The sequence below is a fragment of the Heptranchias perlo genome, chromosome 21, assembly GCF_035084215.1.
Source record: "Heptranchias perlo isolate sHepPer1 chromosome 21, sHepPer1.hap1, whole genome shotgun sequence".
In the NCBI taxonomy this organism is placed as follows: Eukaryota; Metazoa; Chordata; class Chondrichthyes; order Hexanchiformes; family Hexanchidae; genus Heptranchias; species Heptranchias perlo.
Genome location: NC_090345.1, coordinates 3,275,867 through 3,298,174, shown reverse-complemented (window position 1 = coordinate 3,298,174; position 22,308 = coordinate 3,275,867). Strand labels below are relative to the sequence as shown.

The 22,308-nt window shown below is 51.2% G+C and overlaps 1 protein-coding gene across 2 annotated transcripts in view; it reads right to left on the bottom strand.

The window, feature by feature from the left end:
- LOC137339910 (beta-TrCP-like) overlaps positions 1-22,308 on the bottom strand; it is a 149,565-nt gene that overhangs the window by 3,499 nt on the left and 123,758 nt on the right. For both annotated transcript variants that reach the window (XM_068001974.1, XM_068001975.1), the window contains exons 5-12: positions 21,901-22,087; positions 19,355-19,451; positions 18,585-18,722; positions 15,958-16,076; positions 12,774-13,023; positions 9,346-9,464; positions 8,473-8,583; positions 4,150-4,228 (exon numbers count right to left, since the gene is read on the bottom strand). In XM_068001974.1, coding sequence (XP_067858075.1) covers positions 4,150-4,228; positions 8,473-8,583; positions 9,346-9,464; positions 12,774-13,023; positions 15,958-16,076; positions 18,585-18,722; positions 19,355-19,451; positions 21,901-22,087 — 1,100 coding nt within the window. The remainder of the gene's footprint in view (positions 1-4,149; positions 4,229-8,472; positions 8,584-9,345; positions 9,465-12,773; positions 13,024-15,957; positions 16,077-18,584; positions 18,723-19,354; positions 19,452-21,900; positions 22,088-22,308) is intronic.

The window sequence follows — 22,308 nt, the reverse complement described above, 5'->3', positions numbered from 1 at the left end:
CTGTTATCAAGAGTAAAACTCAGCAGGGACTGAGTAACATCTCACTCACCAGGGACTAGGGACTGAGTAACATCTCACTCACCAGGGACTAGTGACTGAGTAACATCTCATTCACCAGGGAATAGGGACTGAGTAACATCTCACTCACCAGGGAATAGGGACTGAGTAACATCTCACTCACCAGGGAATAGGGACTGAGTAACATCTCACTCACCAGGGAATAGGGACTGAGTAACATCTCACTCACCAGGGAATAGGGACTGAGTAACATCTCACTCACCAGGGAATAGGGACTGAGTAACATCTCACTCACCAGGGAATAGGGACTGAGTAACATCTCACTCACCAGGGACTAGTGACTGAGTAACATCTCACTCACCAGGGAATAGGGACTGAGTAACATCTCACTCACCAGGGAATAGGGACTGAGTAACATCTCACTCACCAGGGACTAGTGACTGAGTAACATCTCACTCACCAGGGAATAGGGACTGAGTAACATCTCACTCACCAGGGACTAGTGACTGAGTAACATCTCACTCACCAGGGACTAGGGACTGAGTAACATCTCACTCACCAGGGAATAGGGACTGAGTAACATCTCACTCTGAAGCAATCAGAAAAAAATGATGCTGAGGGATGAAGGAGATATTTGGAGGGATGACCAAAGGTTTGGTCGAAGAGGTGGGCTTAAAGGAGGGTCTTAAAGAAAGAGAGAGAAGTGAGCCTAGGTGGGGCCTGGCTGGCTGAAGGCACGTCCGCCAATGGTGGGGCGAACAGAGGAGGAGATGCACAAGTGGACAGAGTAAGAGGAACACAGAGCTCGGTGGAGGGATGTCGGGCTGTAGGAGGTCACAGAAATAGGGAGGGATAAGGTCGTGAAGGGCCTTAAACACGAGAATGAGAATTTTAAACTGACGGTGTTGGGGTACTGGGAGCCAATGTAGGTTAATGAGCACTGGGGTGATGAGTGAATGGGACATGGAGGCGAGGGAGAGGGATGGAGTCGGTGCCGAGAGAGAGGGATGGAGTCGGAGGCGAGGGAGAGGGATGGAGTCGGTGCCCAGGGAGAGGGATGGAGTCGGAGGCGAGGGAGAGGGATGGAGTCGGAGGCGAGGGAGAGGGATGGAGTGAATGGGACATGGTGTGGGATAGGATACTTGAGTTTTTGATGAGTTGAAGTTTACGGAGGGTGGAAGATGGGAGGTCGGCTGGGACAGTATTGGAATAGCCGAGTCTGCAGGTGACAGAGGCATGGATGAGGGTTTCAGCAGCAGACGAGCTGAGGCTGGGCGGAGACGGGCGATGTTAGGATCTCTTGGCGATGGAGAGGATATGGGGTCGAAAGCTCAGCTCAGGGTCAAATAGGATGCCAAGGTTACGAAATGTCTGGTTCAGCCTGAGTCAGTGCCCAGGGAGAGGGATGGAGTCGGTGGCGAGGGAGAGGGATGGAGTCGGTGGGGAGGGAGAGGGATGGAGTCGGTGCCCAGGGAGAGGGATGGAGTCGGTGGCGAGGGAGAGGGATGGAGTCGGTGGGGAGGGAGAGGGATGGAGTCGGTTCCCAGGGAGAGGGATGGAGTCGGTGCCCAGGGAGAGGGATGGAGTCGGTGCCCAGGGAGAGGGATGGAGTCGGTGCCCAGGGAGAGGGATGGAGTCGGTGCCCAGGGAGAGGGATGGAGTCGGTGCCCAGGGAGAGGGATGGAGTCGGTGGGGAGGGAGAGGGATGGAGTCGGTGCCCAGGGAGTGGGATGGAGTCGGTGCCCAGGGAGAGGGATGGAGTCGGTGCCCAGGGAGAGGGATGGAGTCGGAGGCGAGGGAGAGGGATGGAGTCGGAGGCGAGGGAGAGGGATGGAGTCGGTGCCCAGGGAGAGGGATGGAGTCGGAGGCGAGGGAGTGGGATGGAGTCGGAGGCGAGGGAGTGGGATGGAGTCGGTGGCGAGGGAGAGGGATGGAGTCGGTGGCGAGGGAGAGGGATGGAGTCGGAGGCGAGGGAGAGGGATGGAGTCGGAGGCGAGGGAGTGGGATGGAGTCGGTGGCGAGGGAGAGGGATGGAGTCGGAGGCGAGGGAGTGGGATGGAGTCGGTGGCGAGGGAGGGGGATGGAGTCGGTGGCGAGGGAGTGGGATGGAGTCGGTGGCGAGGGAGCGAGATTGAGATAATGGCTTCAGTTTTCCTAATGTTTAACAGGAGGAAATCGCAACTGATCTAAGACTGGATGTCGAACAAGTCGTGTGATAACAGACAGTGGGAGGGAGAGAGCCGTGTTGGAGAGGTGGAGCTGGGTGTCGTCAGCGTACATGTGGAACCTGACCCCATGTCTGTGGATGATATCGCCGAGGGGCAGCATGTAGATGAGAAAGAGGAGGGGGTCAAGGATAGATCCTTGGGAAATCCTGCGGGAGCGGGAAGAGAAGCCATTGCAGGAGATTCCCTGGCTGCGACTGGATAGATAGGAATGGAACCAGACGAGCCCAGTCCCTCCCAGCTGGACGATGGAGCAGAGGTGTTGGAGGAGGATGGTGTGGTCACAGGCTGCAGACAGGTGGAGAAGGATGAGAAGGGATAGTTTACCATCGTCATAGTCACACAGGATATCATTTGTGATTTTGATAAGGGGCGTTTCAGCACTGTGGCAGGGGCGGAAACCTGGTTAAAGGGATTCAAACATGGAATTGGGGGAAAGATGGGCACGGATTTGGGAGGTGAGAAAACGTTCAAGGACTTTGGAGAGGAAAGGGAGGGTGGAGATGGGCCGACAGTTCACAAGGACAGAGGGGTTGGGATTTTTTGAGTATGGGGGTAATGGTGACAGTTTTCAGAAGAAATGTGACAGTACCTGAGAAAGAGGGAACTGTTAACAATATCAGCTGACATGGGGGCCAGGAAGGGGAGTCGGCTGGTCAGCAGTTTAGTGAAAACGGATCAAGGGAGCAGGAGGTGGGTCTCTTGAGCTCTAAGTGAATGAGGGGAGATAGGAGAGGAACTAGAGAAAAAGGTTTAGGGAGGACATTGAATTTAGAGGAAAGAGGGCCAGGGGAGCTGAGGTAGAGACTGAAATCACCGGGGAATGAGGAATCGCTCAGTGCAGAGGCTGAGGGAGGACAGGAGGGAAGATATCTTGGTGAGAAACTTAGTGGGGGGGTAGACAACAAAGATTTTAAAGTAGAGGTGAGGGGGCTGGAACATGGTGAGGTGATTGAAGGGGGAGTAAGTACCAGAGGAGTAGATTGGATAGGCTGGGGTAGTTTTCTTTGGAACAAAGGAGGCTGAGGGGAGATTTAATTGAGGTGTATAAAATTATGAGGGGCCTAGATAGAGTGGATAGGGAGGACCTATTTCCCTTCGCAGAGGGTCAGTGACCAGGGGGCATAGATTTAAAGTGATTGGTAGAAGGATTAGAGGGGAGCTGAGGAGAATTTTTTTTACCCAGAGGGTGGTGGGGGTCTGGAACTCACTGCCTGAAAGGGTGGTAGAGGCAGAAACCCTCAACTCATTTAAAAAGGTACCTGGATGTGCACCTGAAGTGCTGTAACCTACAGGGCTACGGACCAAGTGCTGGAAAGTGGGATTAGGCTGGGTGGCTCTTTTTTGGCCAGCACAGACACGATGGGCCAAATGGCCTCCTTCTGTGCCGTAACTTTCTACGACTGTATGAGTAGGGGGACAGACCAAGGTGAGATTTGGTGATAAGGGCCACACTGTCTCCGCGCACTGAGAGAGTAACGTGTCACTCACCAGGCACTGAATGAGTGTTATCTCACACAACGACTTGCATTTATATAGCGTTATTATAAAACGTGCCAAGATACAGAGAGTGACACCACGTGCTGAAATAGCACAGTTTCTCTCTCCAAACACTGACGGAAGGTAAAGGTGCTTCACACCAGCTTGTAGCTCCCACTCGTGAGCTCACCAATACACCAGCCGATTGGCGTTCTCTAATTTCCGTGACGATTATCTGCCAGGGAAGGAACGCTGAACGATCGCATGGAACGCAGCGGGTGCCCAATCCGAAAACGCGCACAACACACGTGCTGGGCCATCAGCCTCCGTCCCCGTGTGTCACGCACATTCCCCCCCGCTCCCGCCCGCTCACACCGGCTACCCATCTCGCCTCCTTACCCCTCTGTGAGCATGTAGTCGCACTCACCACCAGGGTCCTCAGGCACAGAGTTCCGGCAGGGGCACGGGGGTCCAAAGCAGCTACCAGATCCCACACCTTGATCTTCCTGTTTCAACACAGAAACCAATCAGCACAGAGGCGGAAAGAGACACAAAGCCAAATGAACCTTCACCCCCCCCCTCCAGGTTACCTGCGTCATTCATCTGATTGGTTGTTTGAGGGACCTTCCTGCGCACAAGGTGGCTGCCTCCATGACAACAGTCACTGCGCTCCAACGTAATTCAGTGTAAGACGTTTTGAGATATTTCTGAGATGTGATAGGACGTTACACAGAAAGAACAAACTTGCATTTATACAGCAACTTTTATGACCTCGGAATGTGCCAAAATGCTACACAGCCAATCATGTGCTTCTGAAGTGTAGTCGCTGTTGTAATGCAGGAAACGCGGCAGCCAATTTGCGCACAGCAAGATCCCACAATGTGATAAAAGAGCAGATAATCTGTTTTGGTGATGTTGGTTGAGGGATAAATATTGGCCCAGGACACCGGGGAGAACTCCCCTGCTTTTCTATGAAATAGTGGCCGTGGGATCTTTTACATCCACCTGAGAGGGCAGACGGGGCCTCGGTTTAACGTCTCATCTGAAAGACGGTACCTCCGACAGTGCAGCACTCCCTCAGTACTACACTGGAAGTGTCAGCCTGGATTTTGTGCTTAAGTCTCTGGTGTGAGGCTCGAACCCATGACTTTCTGACTCAGAGGCGAGAGTGCTGCCCGCTGAGACTATGCAATTTCTTTCTTTCTCCTCTCCTGTCTTTTAATTCAGGTCTCAGAGGTCAGTGCCATTCACACACTCTGGCTCGAGTGACCAACATGGCCAATCCCATTTGGAGATTGGGAGTCCCATGATTATATTCGACCAATCTTAAACCAACAGACCGTTCTTTATGTTAAAGATTCTCATGCAGTTTGCAGCAGGGAGCAATGGATGATGTTCAGGAGTGGATTATCCTGCCGATATCTCCCCTCTTCCATGGGGCGGATCTGGTTTCTGAAACTTAGGGCCACACTGGTGCATTTACACAATGAATTGTACCATGTGCTCAACTTTAAAAATATTTTTATGTAGCCCCAAAATTGAACCACTTAAAAAAACTATGAAAGACACGCATCGGCATGTTTCAATGGGATGGGAATGTGGGAAGTGTCAATGCTCCTGTGTACTGGCACAGAATGTTGAGGATATGACCTCGTTATTGCTGGTAACCTTCGCTAATCTTCACAGGGAAGATAAATGCTTTGGAAGAGATGCTAACGCCTGTGCATTACTGTGGAAAATTAAGAAGCCACAAGCTGAGCTCGCAACGGACCAGTGCGAGACCTGTTGCTAAGTTAATGATGTCATAATCAGTTACCTCCCGTTGTTAAAGTAATCAGGTCTTTGAATTGAGCCATGGTTGTTACCCCAGTGATGAATAGGATTCTTCAGCCTTGCTTTGTTTCCCCCAGTATTTTCCTCTCCCTATTAATGCGCTAACCTGATCCTGTGTTACAATCCCCACCAGTGTGAGCAGCTGTCCCGCTACATAGAATCTTAAAGCGTAGAAGGAGGTCATTCGGCCCATCGTGCCTGTGCCGGCTCTTTGAAAGAGCTATCCAATTAGTCCCACTCCCCCTGCTCTTTCCCCATAGCCCTGCAAATTTTTCCTTTTCAAGTATTTATCCAATTAACTTTTGAAAGTTATTATTGAATCTGCTTCCACCGCCCTTTCAGGCAGCGCATTCCAGATCATAATAATTCATACATCTAGGCGGTGAATTTTGGCTGAGTGTGTAAAGCTCATCACATCCATATACAACCCTGTCTTCTCCCAGTGCCCACTCGCGCGCACACACACACTCACTGACACACACACACACACACTCACTGACACACACACACACACACACTGACACACACACACACACACACACTGACACACACACACACACTCACTGACACACACACACACACACTCACTGACACACACACACTCACTGACACACACACACACACTCTCACTGACACACACACACACACACTCACTGACACACACACAGACACACACACACACATAGACACACACTCTCACTGACACACACACACACTCACTGACACACACACACAGACACACACACACACACTCTCACTGACACACACACACACAGACACACACTCTCACTGACACACACACACACACACTCACTGACACACACACACAGACACACACACACACATAGACACACACTCTCACTGACACACACACACACACACACACACAGACACACTGATACACACACACTCACAGGACTGATCATGGTTAGATTTAAGACAGATCTTTTTTTCCCGGAGAATAGTGGACCTCTGGAACAGGCTGCCAGCTCGTGCTGATTTGCTGTGTCCCTTCAAATGAGAGCTGGACCAGTTCCTGGCTATTAAGGTTTACTGAAGCAAGACGGGTAGATGGAGTTCATGTACAGGTCAGCCATGATCTAATTGAATGGCAGAACAGGCGCGAGGGGCTGAATGGCCTCCTCCTGTTCCTATGGAGGTGGGGCAGAGATCACGTCATGGAAGAGGTAGGTGCCAAGTAACATAAGTCATGGTCAATGTGGTCTCCTGGACTGGTTACGATCACCTGGGGGGGGGAAGGGGCCGGAGAGGAATTTTTCAGATTTGATCCCCCCTATTTGACCATGGGTTTTTATCTGTTTTTTAACCTCTCCCTGGAGATCACATGACTTCTGGCGAGTGGGGAGTGTCTGAATCAGGATTGGACATTCCAGGTGACCAGCTGCTCTTTTCCTGACCGACATTTTCATGTCTTCGTACAAAATAATACTTGCATTTATATAGCGCCTTTCACAACCTCAGGACGTCCCAAAGCACTTTACAGCCAATGAAGTACTTTTTGAAGTGTAGTCACTGTTGTAGGAAACACGGCAGATAGCAAGATCCCACAAACAGCAATGTGATAATGACCAGATAATCAGTTTTAGTGATGTTATTTGAGGGATAAATATTAGCCAGGACACCAGGGAGAACTCCCCTACTCTACTTTGAATAATGCTGTGGGATCCTTTAAATCACCTGACAGGGCAAAGGGGCCTCGGTTTAACATCTCATCTGAAAGACGGCACCTCCAACAGTGCAGCACCCCCTCAGTAGTGCAGTGCGAGAGTCAGCCTGGATTATCTGCTCAAGTCTCTGGAGTGGGACTTGAACCCACGACCTTCTACCATCAGAGGCGAGAGTGCTGCCCACTGAGCCACAGCCGACACTTATAAGGACAGACCGGGGGACGGGCGGACCGGGGAAGGGGCGGACCGGGGGACGGGCGGACCGGGGAAGGGGCGGACCGGGGGACGGGCGGACCGGGGAAGGGGCGGACCGGGGGACGGGCGGACCGGGGAAGGGGCGGACCGGGGAACGGGCGGACCGGGGAAGGGGCGGACCGGGGGACCGGGGAAGGGGCGGACCGGGGGACCGGGGAAGGGGCGGACCGGGGGACCGGGGAAGGGGCGGACCGGGGAAGGGGCGGACCGGGGGACGGGCGGACCGGGGAAGGGGCGGACCGGGGAACGGGCGGACCGGGGAAGGGGCGGACCGGGGGACCGGGGAAGGGGCGGACCGGGGGACCGGGGAAGGGGCGGACCGGGGGACCGGGGAAGGGGCGGACCGGGGGACGGGCGGACCGGGGAAGGGGCGGACCGGGGGACCGGGGAAGGGGCGGACCGGGGGACCGGGGAAGGGGCGGACCGGGGGACCGGGGAAGGGGCGGACCGGGGGACGGGCGGACCGGGGGACGGATGGACTAACACTTACAAGCTACTCTGAAGCTGGGGTGAGCACAGGTCACTCACTGTGATCACACCTTTGCAAAAGTAGGCCTTTTGCCTTACACTGAGCCTGACTCCAACACACTGCACAGGGCTCCCTCTTCCCCATTGTGCTAAGCATTGTTTTGGAGGGTGAGCTCGATCCTCTGGTGCTGACAGGTCAGATTCAGCAGTGGGTTAAAGGTCTCTGAGCTTCTCCAGTGTCACGGAGGTTCTGTGGAGGCCAGCAAGGTTAGAAATGCAGGGGTGTGCTGCAGGGCTGGGCTGGCAGCACGGATAGGCTGTATGGGTGGGTTCTGCATGAAACTACTTCCTGAACAGGGGTCTTCGGTCGTATTGTCCAAAACTCATTTACACAACGAAAGGACTAGTTTTTGGAGAAGGCCAGTGTATGTTCAAGGGGCTCAAACCCCCATGTCGCAGGATATAGATTGGACAGAGATACCTTGGGTGAGGGATGAACTGCTTACCCATCGTAGGCACCGCTAACAATTCTCTTGCTGTCGAAGCGGATGCAGCGGACCAGCTCCTCGTGCCCCTCTAGTACCCGCAGACACGCACCACAGTCAATGTCCCACAACCTGCAGTGGTGAAGAGAGCGTGGAGTTAACATTTATTCCTCTGTCGCACACCATCACTTATCAATACCTGGGATACCAGCCCCAATATTGGAGAAAGAAAGACTTGCATTTATATAGCGCCATTCCTGACCTCAGGATATCCCAAACGCTTTACAGCCAATGAAGTGTAGTCACTGTTGTAATGTAGGAAACGTGGCAGCCAATTTGCGCACAACAAGACCCCACAAACAGCAATGTGATAATGAGCAGATAATCTGTTTTAGTGACGTTGGTTGAGGGGTAAATATTGACCCAGGACACCGGGGAGAACTCCCCCTGCTCTTCTTTGAAATAGTGCCATGGGATCTTTTACATCCACCTGAGAGGGCAGACGGGGCCTCGGTTTAACGTCTCATCTAAAAGTTGGAGACAGTGCAGCGCTCCCTCAGTACTGGCACTGGGAGTGACAGTCTGGATTATTTGCTGAAGTCTCTGGAGTGGGACTTGAACCCACGACCTTCTGACTCAGAGGCGAGAGTGACACCCACTGAGCCACGGCTGAGGTTGAAGGCCTGGGCCCAGCATGGTTATGTTGGATGCCACTGTTAGTTGAGCTGCTTGGATATGGGATCTCTATGTGGACAATGCCACAGTTTCATGAACAAATGTGTTTTATTAAATTGATATCTTAACACATTCCCTTATATTCCGACAGTGTAACAGATCTTGGTGATTTTACACAGATTACTTAACTGGACAAGGAAGTGTTGGAGAGAAGCTCACCGGATGGTGTTATCTGATGATCCACTGACAACCAGTCTGTCCCGATACTGTAAGCAGGCGATGCCACGCTTGTGCCCGTTCAGCGTCCGTACAAATTCACAAGTGCTCGTGTTCCAAATCTAGTGTAAACGGGAAGGGGAGGAATGATTTCATTTATTCTTCATCAGAACATACAGTTGAGGTACAACAAATGAGATGCAAGCCATTCCTTCAGAGTATGAGAGTTTGACACAGGCTGGAATCTAATTGGGGGGTTCGAGGGGTTTATATATAGAATAATAGATACCCGGGAGTGAGTTACAGACTGGAATCTAATCGGGGGGCTCGGGGGGTTTATATATAGAATAATAGATACCCGGGAGTGAGTTACAGGCTGGAATCTAATCGAGAGGTTCGGGGAGGTTTATATATAGAATAATAGATACCCGGGAGTGAGTTACAGACTGGAATCTAATTGGGGGGCTCGGGGGGTTTATATATAGAATAATAGATACCCGGGAGTGAGTTACAGGCTGGAATCTAATCGAGAGGTTCGGGGAGGTTTATATATAGAATAACAAATACCCGGGAGTGAGTTACAGACTGGAATCTAATCGAGGGGTTCGGGGGGTTTATATATAGAATAACAGATACCCGGGAGTGAGTTACAGACTGGAATCTAATCGAGGGGTTCGGGGGGTTTATATATAGAACAACAGATACCCGGGAGTGAGTTACAGACTGGAATCTAATCGAGGGGTTCAGGGGGTTTATATATAGAATAACAGATACCCGGGAGTGAGTTACAGACTGGAATCTAATCGAGGGGTTCGGGGGGTTTATATATAGAATAACAGATACCCGGGAGTGAGTTACAGGCTGGAATCTAATCGAGGGGTTCGGGGGGTTTATATATAGAATAACGGATACCCAGGAGTGAGTTACAGACTGGAATCTAATCGAGGGGTTTGGGGGGTTTATATATAGAATAACAGATACCCGTGAGTGAGTTACAGGCTGGAATCTAATCGAGGGGTTCGGGGGGTTTATATATAGAATCACAGATACCCGGGAGTGAGTTACAGGCTGGAATCTAATCGAGGGGTTCGGGGGGTTTATATATAGAATAACAGATACCCGGGAGTGAGTTACAGACTGGAATCTAATCGAGGGGTTCGGGGAGGTTTATATATAGAATAACAGATACCCGGGAGTGAATTACAGGCTGGAATCTAATCGAGAGGTTCGGGGAGGTTTATATATAGAATAACAGATACCCGGGAGTGAGTTACAGGCTGGAATCTAATCGAGGGGTTCGGCGGGTTTATATATAGAATAACAGATACCCGGGAGTGAGTTACAGACTGGAATCTAATCGAGGGGTTCAGGGGGTTTATATATAGAATAACAGATACCCGGGAGTGAGTTACAGACTGGAATCTAATCGAGGGGTTCAGGGGGTTTATATATAGAATAACGGATACCCGGGAGTGAGTTACAGGCTGGAATCTAATCGAGGGGTTCGGGGGGTTTATATATAGAATAACAGATACCCGGGAGTGAGTTACAGACTGGAATCTAATCGAGGGGTTCAGGGGGTTTATATATAGAATAACAGATACCCGGGAGTGAGTTACAGGCTGGAATCTAATCGAGGGGTTCGGGGGGTTTATATATAGAATAACGGATACCCGGGAGTGAGTTACAGGCTGGAATCTAATTGAGCGGTTCGGATCGTTAATACATATAGAATACCTGGGGCTTGCTACAGAAGTTTTATCAATGGGTTTGGGTGCTGTTATATTCTATGACGGCAAAAGCTCAACTGTTGATTACTCCCATGTGGGCCCTAAGTTGAGATCTAGCCAGGTGTATTAGTTAACGTAAAGCTTACAATGAGGATTATCTGGTCACCTCCCCTGACTGGTGTGCAGACCGACTGTCAGAGCTCTCCATGATGTTTTGCGGGAGAACGTGTGTGTGCTGAATGACCCAGGATGGCAGCGTTGTCACTCTGGGTACTTGTATGGCAACTAGTCACTGAGAAACTGCCACGAGCCGTGTATAAATTACACGGGATTGCACGTAAAGAGAGGGGGCTCATTACAATAGAGAGCAAAGTAATCCTCTGAAGAGTAATGAGGCTAATGAGACCATTCGCAAAGCTCAGCCTCTGGAACGGATCCCGCAGAGCTGGATGTCATTAACCCAATAAAACGATAAAGGGAACCTGCAATATAGGAAAAACACACCTGAGAAAGGGTGACTGCCAGTGCAGTGGGTGAGACCCTGGTCCGGACTCAGACAGAGAGGAGGAAGGTCCTCCTATGTCCACTTGCTATAAGGATCCTATGTGAAATGAGACTGGGGCAATCTCAAACCAGCTCCTGGTGACAATGTGTCCACCCCATTTACACAAGTAGTTGGGGTTGAGGGATATGGTGAGAAGGTGGGTCGATGTCAAGACGGAGTAGATAGAGAGAAACTGTTCCCGTTGGTGGAAGGGTCAAGAACCAAAGGGCATAGGTTTAAGGTGATTGGCAAAAGAACTAAAGGTCACATGAGGAAAAACGTTTATACACAGTGAGTGGTTAGGATCTGGACTGCACTGCCCGAGGGGGTGGTGGAGGCAGATTCAATCATGGCCTTTAAAAGGGAACTGGATAAGTACTTGAAAGGAAAAAACTTGCAGGGCTATGAGGATAGGGTGAGGGAGTGGGACTATCTGGATTGCTCTTGCATAGAGCCGGCATGGACTCGGTGGGCTGAATGGCCTCCTTCCGTGCTGTAACTTTTCTATGATTCTATTCTAGGTGGGATTGTGCGATATGGTGAGAAGTTGGGACTGAGGGCTGTGGTGGGAAGGTGGGATTGAGGGCTGTGGTGGGAAGGTGGGATTGAGGACTGTGGTGGGAAGGTGGGATTGAGGGCTGTGGTGGGAAGGTGGGATTGAGGGGTGTGGTGGGAAGGTGGGATCGAGGGCTGTGGTGGGAAGGTGGGATCGAGGGCTGTGGTGGGAAGGTGGGATTGAGGGGTGTGGTGGGAAGGTGGGATCGAGGGCTGTGGTGGGAAGGTGGGATCGAGGGCTGTGGTGGGAAGGTGGGATTGAGGGGTGTGGTGGGAAGGTGGGATCGAGGGCTGTGGTGGGAAGGTGGGATTGAGGGGTGTGGTGGGAAGGTGGGATTGAGGGCTGTGGTGGGAAGGTGGGATCGAGGGCTGTGGTGGGAAGGTGGGATCGAGGGCTGTGGTGGGAAGGTGGGATTGAGGGCTGTGGTGGGAAGGTGGTGAGTTGACTTTCGTCAATAAGATATGGGCTTGTGGGGTCGAACAACCTTTTCCTGTTCTTAAAATTCTTCTGCGTGAATCAGTGCTTGTCCTGTCCAGGAACAGCCCAGAGTCCCGTGACCTTACACCCAGCGGCCTCAACGAGAGAGATAAATCCAGCTCACCTTAATGGTTCTGTCACCGGAGGCAGACACGATATACTTATCGTCAAAATCCACCACGTTGACAGCTGCCCGGTGGCCAACCAACACCCTCCTCAGGGTGATGTCGCTGGACGAGGTGATGGCCCAGACAGCTATCGAGCGGTCCTTGGAGCATGTGACCATCATTCCATTGCTGAAGCGCAGGTGGAGCACGGCCTCGCAGTGGTGAATCAACGTGTTCAGCATCTCGCCCGTGGACACATCCCACACTCTGCAAGCCAGGAATTTCATTACAAATCAGCGGGTAGCCAGGAACCTTTTGCTGGCCCAAATTCCAAACGCCACACCCTCTCCTGAAGGTGGCAGCTCAGGCTGGGGCTTTCGGTTATTCCGGTGCTGACAGCTTTCCAGCACCACCTTCTCCCCATATCCCTCAATCCCATCTCCCCACCTTCTCCCCATATCCCTCAATCCCACCTCCCCACCTTCTCCCCATATCCCTCAATCCCACCTACCCACCTTCTCCCCATATCCCTCAATCCCATCTACCCACCTTCTCCCCAATCCCTCAATCCCATCTACCCACCTTCTCCCCATATCCCTTAATCCCACCCATCCACCTTCTCCCCCATCCCTCAATCCCACCTACTCACCTTCTCCCCATATCCCTTAATCCCACCTACCCACCTTCTCCCCATATCCCTCAATCCCACCGACCCACCTTCTCCCCATATCCCTCAATCACACCTACCCACCTTCTCCCCATATCCCTCAATCCCATCTACCCACCTTCTCCCCATATCCCTCAATCCCATCTACCCACCTTCTCCCCATATCCCTTAATCCCATCTACCCACCTTCTCACCATATCCCTCAATCCCACCTACCCACCTTCTCCCCATATCCCTCAATCCCACCTACCCACCTTCTCCCCATATCCCTCAATCCCACCTACCCACCTTCTCCCCATATCCCTCAATCACACCTACCCACCTTCTCCCCATATCCCTCAATCCCACCTACCCACCTTCTCCCCATATCCCTCAATCACACCTACCCACCTTCTCCCCATATCCCTCAATCCCACCGACCCACCTTCTCCCCATATCCCTCAATCCCACCTACCCACCTTCTCCCCATATCCCTCAATCCCACCTACCCACCTTCTCCCCATATCCCTCAATCCCACCTACCCACCTTCTCCCCATATCCCTCAATCCCACCTACCCACCTTCTCCCCATATCCCTCAATCACACCTACCCACCTTCTCCCCATATCCCTCAATCCCACCGACCCACCTTCTCCCCATATCCCTCAATCCCACCTACCCAACTTCTCCCCATATCCCTTAATCTCACCCACCCACCTTCTCCCCATATCCCTCAATCCCACCTACCCACCTTCTCCCCATATCCCTCAATCCCACCTACCCAACTTCTCCCCATATCCTTCAATCCCACCTACCCAACTTCTCCGCATATCCCTCAATCCCACCTACCCACCTTCTCCCCATATCCCTCAATCCCACCTACCCACCTTCTCCCCATATCCCTCAATCCCACCGACCCACCTTCTCCCCATATCCCCCAATCCCACCTGAGGCAGAACCCCTGCAACTTATCACTATCCAGTGTCCCCGTCTGTAGACGCTGGGCGAAGACAGGATCGAGCACCACCCTGATATCAGCCGTAGCTCAGTGGGTATCACTCTCGCCTCTGAGTCATGAAGGGCATGGGTTCAAGTCCCACTCCAGAGACTTGAGCACAAAATCCAGGCTACCACTTCCAGTGCGGCACTGTCAGAAGTGCCGTCTTTCAGATGAGATGTTGAACCGAGGCCCTGTCTGCCCTCTCAGGTGGATGTAAGAGATCCCATGGCCACTAAGAGCAGGGGGAGTTCTCCCTGGTGTTCTGGACAATATTTATCCCTCAACCAACATCACTGAAAAACAGATTATCCGGTCATTTATCTCATTACTGTTTGTGGGATCTTGCTCTGCACAAATTGGCTGTTGTGTTTCCTACAGTACAACAGTGACTACACTTCAAAAGTACTTCATTGGCCGTAAAGCGCTTTGGGAGCGCTGAGGTTGTGAAACACACTATAGCAATACAAATCTCTCTTTCTTTTGATGCCGTCCATGGTGGCGCAGTCTGCCAGCACTCACCGTCTGGGCAGATGGATGAAGATTGGCCACTTGTGACTGATACTGGAGATCAGCGGGCACCTGTGGAACTGTACGTCAGCAAGAGTCCGCACCCCTTGGAGGGGCAGGGGAATAAAATAACAAAAAGTAAAAAGGGCCTTCTACTGACAATATCTTCTCCATGAAAGTACTGAGAGTGCAACTAACATCTGCAGGTTGGGTGACAGTGGACGAGCACCTCTGACCATGGCTCCTATCCAGCCCAGTGTGTTGGCACCATTCTCTGCTGGCTTAATTAATCTTTATGATCCTGGGCTTTTCCGTTAATTGGATGGAGAAGTCCCAGTAGACAACATTTGTCAGGAACACCAATCCCATTACAGCATTAGAATTAACATCCAGAGCTTTACTCTGTATCTAACCCGTGCTGTACCTGCCCTGGGAGTGTTTGATGGGACAGTGTAGAGGGAGCTTTACTCTGTATCTAACCCGTGCTATAGCTGCCCTGGGAGTGTTTAATCGGACAGTGTAGAGGGAGCTTTACTCTGTATCTAACCCATGCTGTACCTGCCCTGGGAGTGTTTGATGGGACAGTGTAGAGGGAGCTTTACTCTGTATCTAACCCATGCTGTACCTGCCCTGGGAGTGTTTGATGGGACAGTGTAGAGGGAGCTTTACTCTGTATCTAACCCATGCTGTACCTGCCCTGGGAGTGTTTGATGGGACAGTGTAGAGGGAGCTTTACTCTGTATCTAACCCATGCTGTACCTGCCCTGGGAGTGTTTGATGGGACTCTGTATCTAACCCTGTACCTGCCCTGGGAGTGTTTGATGGGACAGTGTAGAGGGAGCTTTACTCTGTATCTAACCCGTGCTGTACCTGCCCTGGGAGTGTTTGATGGGACAGTGTAGTGGGAGCTTTACTCTGTATCTAACCCGTGCTGTACCTGCCCTGGGAGTGTTTGATGGGACAGTGTAGAGGGAGCTTTACTCTGTATCTAACCCGTGCTGTACCTGCCCTGGGAGTGTTTGATGGGACAGTGTAGAGGGAGCTTTACCTGACCGTGGAGTCTGAGGATCCAGTGATAACCATCCTGTCATCATATTGCAGACATAAGACTGAGCCCGTGTGTCCTGTTAAAATCCGCTGGCAGTCCAATGTGCTCTTATCCCAGACCTGGAAAAAACACAAACGAAAGTGACGAGGAAAACATGGCAGAGACAGACACAGCCCCCTCTCCCTTCTCACACCCCCATGTCACCAACAGGAAAAGAAAACAATAATAACTTTCAAAGGGGAATTGAATAAATACTTGAAAAGGAAAAATTTGCTGGTCTATGGGGAAAGAGCAGGGGAGTGGGACTAATTGGATAGCTCTTTTAAAGAGCCGGCACAGGCACGATGGGCCGAATGGCCTCCTCCTGTGCTGTATCATTCTATAAGAGAATTTCCAACTCCCGTGGCACTGACAGGAAAGCAGAGACACACACACGTCCTGCTCACCCTCCTCACACCCCCACACCCCGAATAAAGCACCTCAACATCTGGTCTTCTAGGAGACAGATGTCTCAAAATGCTTCCGCCTCAGTAAACACTGACAGCAGTAAAGCCCAGGTCTGACCCAGACCCTGATACTGCACCAGTATCTGGGGAGGTGCAAACAGCTTCTCTCTCTCTCTGTACCTGGGCTAGGTCGCAGTAAAAGCCCTGTTCTCTTTGGGGACGTCTCTACTTCCATCACAACCTGTCCTACCTTTTACTCTCCGGTATTGATCGGTCAGTGCTCCTCTGAACTCTTCTCTCGTCGATCCTCAACTCCAAAATTGTCCCCCGTCCAACACACTCTCCCTCCGCCCTGTGTTAAGGGTCAGCCATGGCTCAGTGGGGAGCACTCTCACCTCTAAATCCAAAGGTCGAGGGTTCAAGTCCCACTCTAGAGACTTAAGCACAAAATCCAGTGCAGTACTGAGGGAGCGCTGCACTGACGGAGGGTCAGTACTGAGGGAGCGCTGCACTGACGGAGGGTCAGTACTGAGGGAGCGCTGCACTGACGGAGGGTCAGTACTGAGGGAGCGCTGCACTGACGGAGGGTCAGTACTGAGGGAGCGTTGCACTGACGGAGGGTCAGTACTGAGGGAGCGCTATCTTTCGGATGAGATGTTAAACTGAGGCCATGTCTGCCCTCTCTGGTGAACATGAAAGATCCCATGGTACTATTTGAAGGAGAGCAGGGCTGGTGTCCTGGGCCAATATTTACACCTTAACCAACACATAAAAAACAAATTTCATTGCTGTTTGTGGGATCTTGCTGTGCGCAAATTGGCTGCCGCGTTTCCTACATTACAACAGTGACTACACTTCAAAAAAGTACTTCATTGGTTGTAAAGCACTTTGGCAGGTCATGAAAGGCATTATTTAATTGCAACTCCTTCCCTCCCTCCCTCCCTCCCTCCCTCCTTTCTCTCTGTGTTGAAATGAAGACTCATTGCCCTACTCTATGTGTTTTTTCCCAGGTCCTCATACCTGTGGAACTCCTCGCCCTCCTCAGTCTACCCTTCTTCCAACAGTCTGCATCACGTCTGAGCCTCCCCTGCCCACCCCACCCTCCCCTGCCCACCCCACCCCACCCCACCCCTGTCCACCCTCCCCTGCCGTTCACACCCCCCATTCCCAAGGGAGCAGAGGCCAGGTGTACTGCCCCCTAGTTCTGACCTGGCTTCACAGCAGCTTAACTAAAACACACCTTCACCTTTGGCAGGCTAACGACAGGTTGGAATATCAATTACACTGGAGCTTAAATGAAGGTAATTAATCACCAATCAGTGTAAACTGCCTTGTTCTCCTGATCTCCTGTCTGGCCTGGAGCACAACAGAGATTATGTAGGTGGCGGAGGAGGGGAGCTTTAATGGCCAGGTATTAGCTGCAGGAATTTGATGTGTGAAAAATGGTTTTAGTAAACTGTTTAAGACATTAGGATAATTTTATCATCTGGCTTCATATTCAATTGTTGAATTTCAATTACTGGCAATTATTAATTTAATTTAAGAAAAGTTAAAATGGATTTTCAGTTCAAATGTGTCGGATCATGCTCATTATTGGACAGTGTGGGGTGAGCAGTACTGAGGGAGTGCTGCACTGTCGGAGGTGCCATCTTTCAGATCAGACATTAATCCGAGGCCCCGTCTGCCCTCTCAGGTGGACGTAAAAGATCCCATGGTGCTATTTCGAAGAAGAGCAGGGGAGTTCTCCCCGGTGCCCTGGGTCAATATTTATCCCTCAACCAACACTACTAAAAAACAGATGATCTGGTCATTTATCTCATTGCTATTTGTGGGATCTTGCTGTGTGTAAATTGGCTGCCTCGTTTCCACATTACAACAGTGACTACACTGCAAAAAGTGCTTCATTGGCTGTAAAGCGCTTTGGGACGTCCTGAGGTGGTGAAAGGCGCTGTAGAAATGCAAGTCCTTTTCTTTGGTGGATCAGTCGTTCATCTGAACACCCAGACCTGTCAGAATCAGCAGCCCGAGATATCTGGGAATTACTGGGGAATGGGGATCTAAACTTCACGTGCGGGGACCTGAGCCTCCATGTATAACGAAAGGATTGGATATCCCTGGAATACAGTAACCATCTCTTTCTTCAATGAAGCAGAGGAAAGAAACAATCGACGGCCAGCTCACCTTGATAGTGTTGTCTCTCAGCCCGCTGATAATTCTCCGGCCATCGTACTGTAGGCAGTACACTCCTTTACTGCCCTCGCTGCGACAGTGAATCCGCTGTAAACTGTGCTTCCCACAACGCCAGTTCAACTCGATTGTCTGCGAAGGAGGAAAACATTAGACTATTAGATCTAGAGGCAGGCACCCACCCTTTCCAATGCAGTTACATTTGGATAAAGAAGGGAGAACTTGCATTTATATAGCACCTTTCACAATCTCAGGACGTCCCAAAGCACTTTACAGCCAATTAAGTACTTTTTTAAGTGTAGTCACTGTTGTGATGTAGGAAACGCGGCAGCCAATTTGCGCACAGCAAGATCCCACAAACAGCAATGTGATAATGACCAGATCATCTGTTTTAGTGATGATGGTTCAGGGATAAATATTGACTAGAGCACCAGGGAGAACTTCCCTGCTCTTCTTCAAAATAGTACTGTGGGATCTTTTAAGTCCACCCGAGGGCAGACGGGGCATTGGTTTAACGTCTCATCTGAAAGACGGCACCTCCGACAGTGCAGCACTCCCTCAGTACTGGCACTGGGAGTGTTGCCTGGATTATGTGCTCAAATCTCTGGAGTATTTTCAAAAGCACATTGAGCGAAGTCTCCCCTGAGATCTTCTCCAAGAAAAGGGTCCAAGGTGTTAACGAGGCCCCAAATATAATGAGGCCTGTTAAACTATTTCACAAACATGTTGAATATTATTGAGTTATCTGTGTCACTGTGTCCTACCTCTATGTCCTGGACGATCTTGGGATAGAGGGCTCTGTAGAAGGAGTTGGGAGGGGTCCCACTATCTGCAGGTTTTAGCTTAAACAAATATTGACCCCTGGAAGAGAGATAGATACACGGAGATAAGACAAGTGCAACAGGCTTGGACATTTTGCTTCTCCTTTAACTACCTTCCTTTCCTCAATTTATATTGTTGATTTTTCCAGAATTCTTGTCCAGCCAGTTACCTCACCCCATATACTTCGCTTTGAGCTCAGATGATTCTCTAACCTAATAGTTTTCAATGTAGGCATTCACTCCCAGCAAATACTGACACACTCCCAGGGACCCCCAGTAAATACAGACACACCCCCAGAGTCTCCCAGCAAATACAGACACACTCCCAGAGTCTCCCAGCAAATACTGACACACTCCCAGAGTCTCCCAGCTAATACTGGCACACTCCCAGAGAATACCAGCAAACAATGACACACTCCCAGAGTCTCCCAGCTAATAATGACACACTCCCAGAGACCCCCAGCTAATACTGACACACTCCCAGAGTCTCCCAGCAAATACTGACACACTCCCAGAGAATTCCTGTAAATACTGACACACTCCCAGGGACCCCCTGTAAATACTGACACACTCCCAGAGTCTCCCAGCAAATACTGACACACTCCCAGAGAATTCCTGTAAATACTGACACACTCCCAGGGACCCCCTGTAAATACTGACACACTCCCAGAGTCTCCCAGCAAATAATGACACACTCCCAGAGAATTCCTGTAAATACTGACACACTCCCAGGGACCCCCTGTAAATACTGACACACTCCCAGAGTCTCCCAGCAAATACTGACACACTCCCAGAGAATTCCTGTAAATACTGACACACTCCCAGGGACCCCCTGTAAATACTGACACACTCCCAGAGTCTCCCAGCAAGTACTGACACGCTCCCAGGGTCCCCTGTAAATACTGACACACTCCCAGAGACCCCCAGCAAATACTGACACACTCCCAGAGACCCCCAGCAAATACTGACACACTCCCAGGGACCCCCTGTAAATACTGACACACTCCCAGAGTCTCCCAGCAAGTACTGACACGCTCCCAGGGTCCCCTGTAAATACTGACACACTCCCAGAGAACCCCAGCAAATACTGACACACTCCCAGAGTCTCCCAGCAAATACTGACACACTCCCAGAGACCCCCTGTAAATACTGACACACTCCCAGAGAACCCCAGCAAATACTGACACACTCCCAGAGTCTCCCAGCAAGTACTGACAAGCTCCCAGGGTCCCCTGTAAATACTGACACACCCCCAGAGTCTCCCAGTAAATACTGACACACTCCCAGAGACACCCAGCAAATACTGACACACCCCCAGAGTCTCCCAGTAAATACTGACACACTCCCAGAGTCTCCCAGCAAATACTGACACACTCCCAGAGAATTCCTGTAAATACTGACACACTCCCAGAGTCTCCCAGTAAATACTGACACACTCCCAGGGACACCCAGCAAATACTGACACACTCCCAGAGACCCCCTGTAAATACTGACACACTCCCAGAGACACCCAGCAAATACTGACACACTCCCAGAGAATTCCTGTAAATACTGACACACTCCCAGAGACCCCCTGTAAATACTGACGCACTCCCAGGGACCCCCTGTAAATACTGACACACTCCCAGAGACACCCAGCAAATACTGACACACTCCCAGAGAATTCCTGTAAACACTGACACACTCCCAGAGTCTCCCAGCAAATACTGACACACTCCCAGAGTCTCCCAGCAAATACTGACACACTCCCAGAGTCTCCCAGCAAATACTGACACACTCCCAGAGTCTCCCAGCAAATACTGACACACTCCCAGAGTCTCCCAGCAAATAATGACACACTCCCAGAGTCTCCCAGCAAATACTGACACACTCCCAGAGTCTCCCAGCAAATACTGACACACTCCCAGAGTCTCCCAGTAAATACTGACACACTCCCAGAGACCCCCTGTAAATACTGACGCACTCCCGGGGACCCCCTGTAAATACTGACACACTCTCAGGGACCCCCTGTAAATACTGACACACTCCCAGAGTCTCCCAGCAAATACTGACACACTCCCAGAGTCTCCCAGCAAATACTGACACACTCCCAGAGTCTCCCAGTAAATACTGACACACTCCCAGAGACCCACTGTAAATACTGACACACTCCCAGAGACCCCCTGTAAATACTGACACACTCCCAGGGACCCCCTGTAAATACTGACACACTCCCAGAGTCTCCCAGTAAATACTGACACACTCCTAGAGACTCCCAGTAAATACTGACACACTCCCAGAGACTCCCAGCAAATACTGACACACTCCCAGAGACCCCCTGTAAATACTGACACACTCCCAGGGACCCCCAGTCCTAACTTCTGAAGGGCAGTGTTAGTGACCCAGAGAACAATACTGGCTGTCACAGTATTTTATTAGTTAGCAGCACTAATGGAGCTTGTACGCCAACACAGACAACAGTTCCGGCATCATTTCCATCACCTCCTTACCAGCCTCTTCTCTCCGCTAGTCCTTTCCAGAGGGAATCCGTGCGAACCATCCGCTCAATTAGCTTCTTCCAGAGCATCCCATTGCTGGTGACACGCTGCCATTCCTTACACACCTGTTCTGCTGCCCACAGCGACCGTGCGCCCAGGTACGACAAGATGCTCTCTGCGATGTGCTCCAGCCCCCTCGCTGCCGGTCGAAAGCAGGGTAACGGGAAATTAGACATCACCTCCAATTTCTGTCCCCGCTTCCTGCCTTTTCCAACCCCCCCCTTCCCCTTCCCCCCACCATGACTCCCCGCCCGAATCCCCTGGGTGGCAGACAGTCGCGGGTGCACTGTCTGTTGGATCACTGTCCGTGTGTGTACCAGGTGAGGGTATCACAGCCTCAGGGATATCGACTCAGAGCGA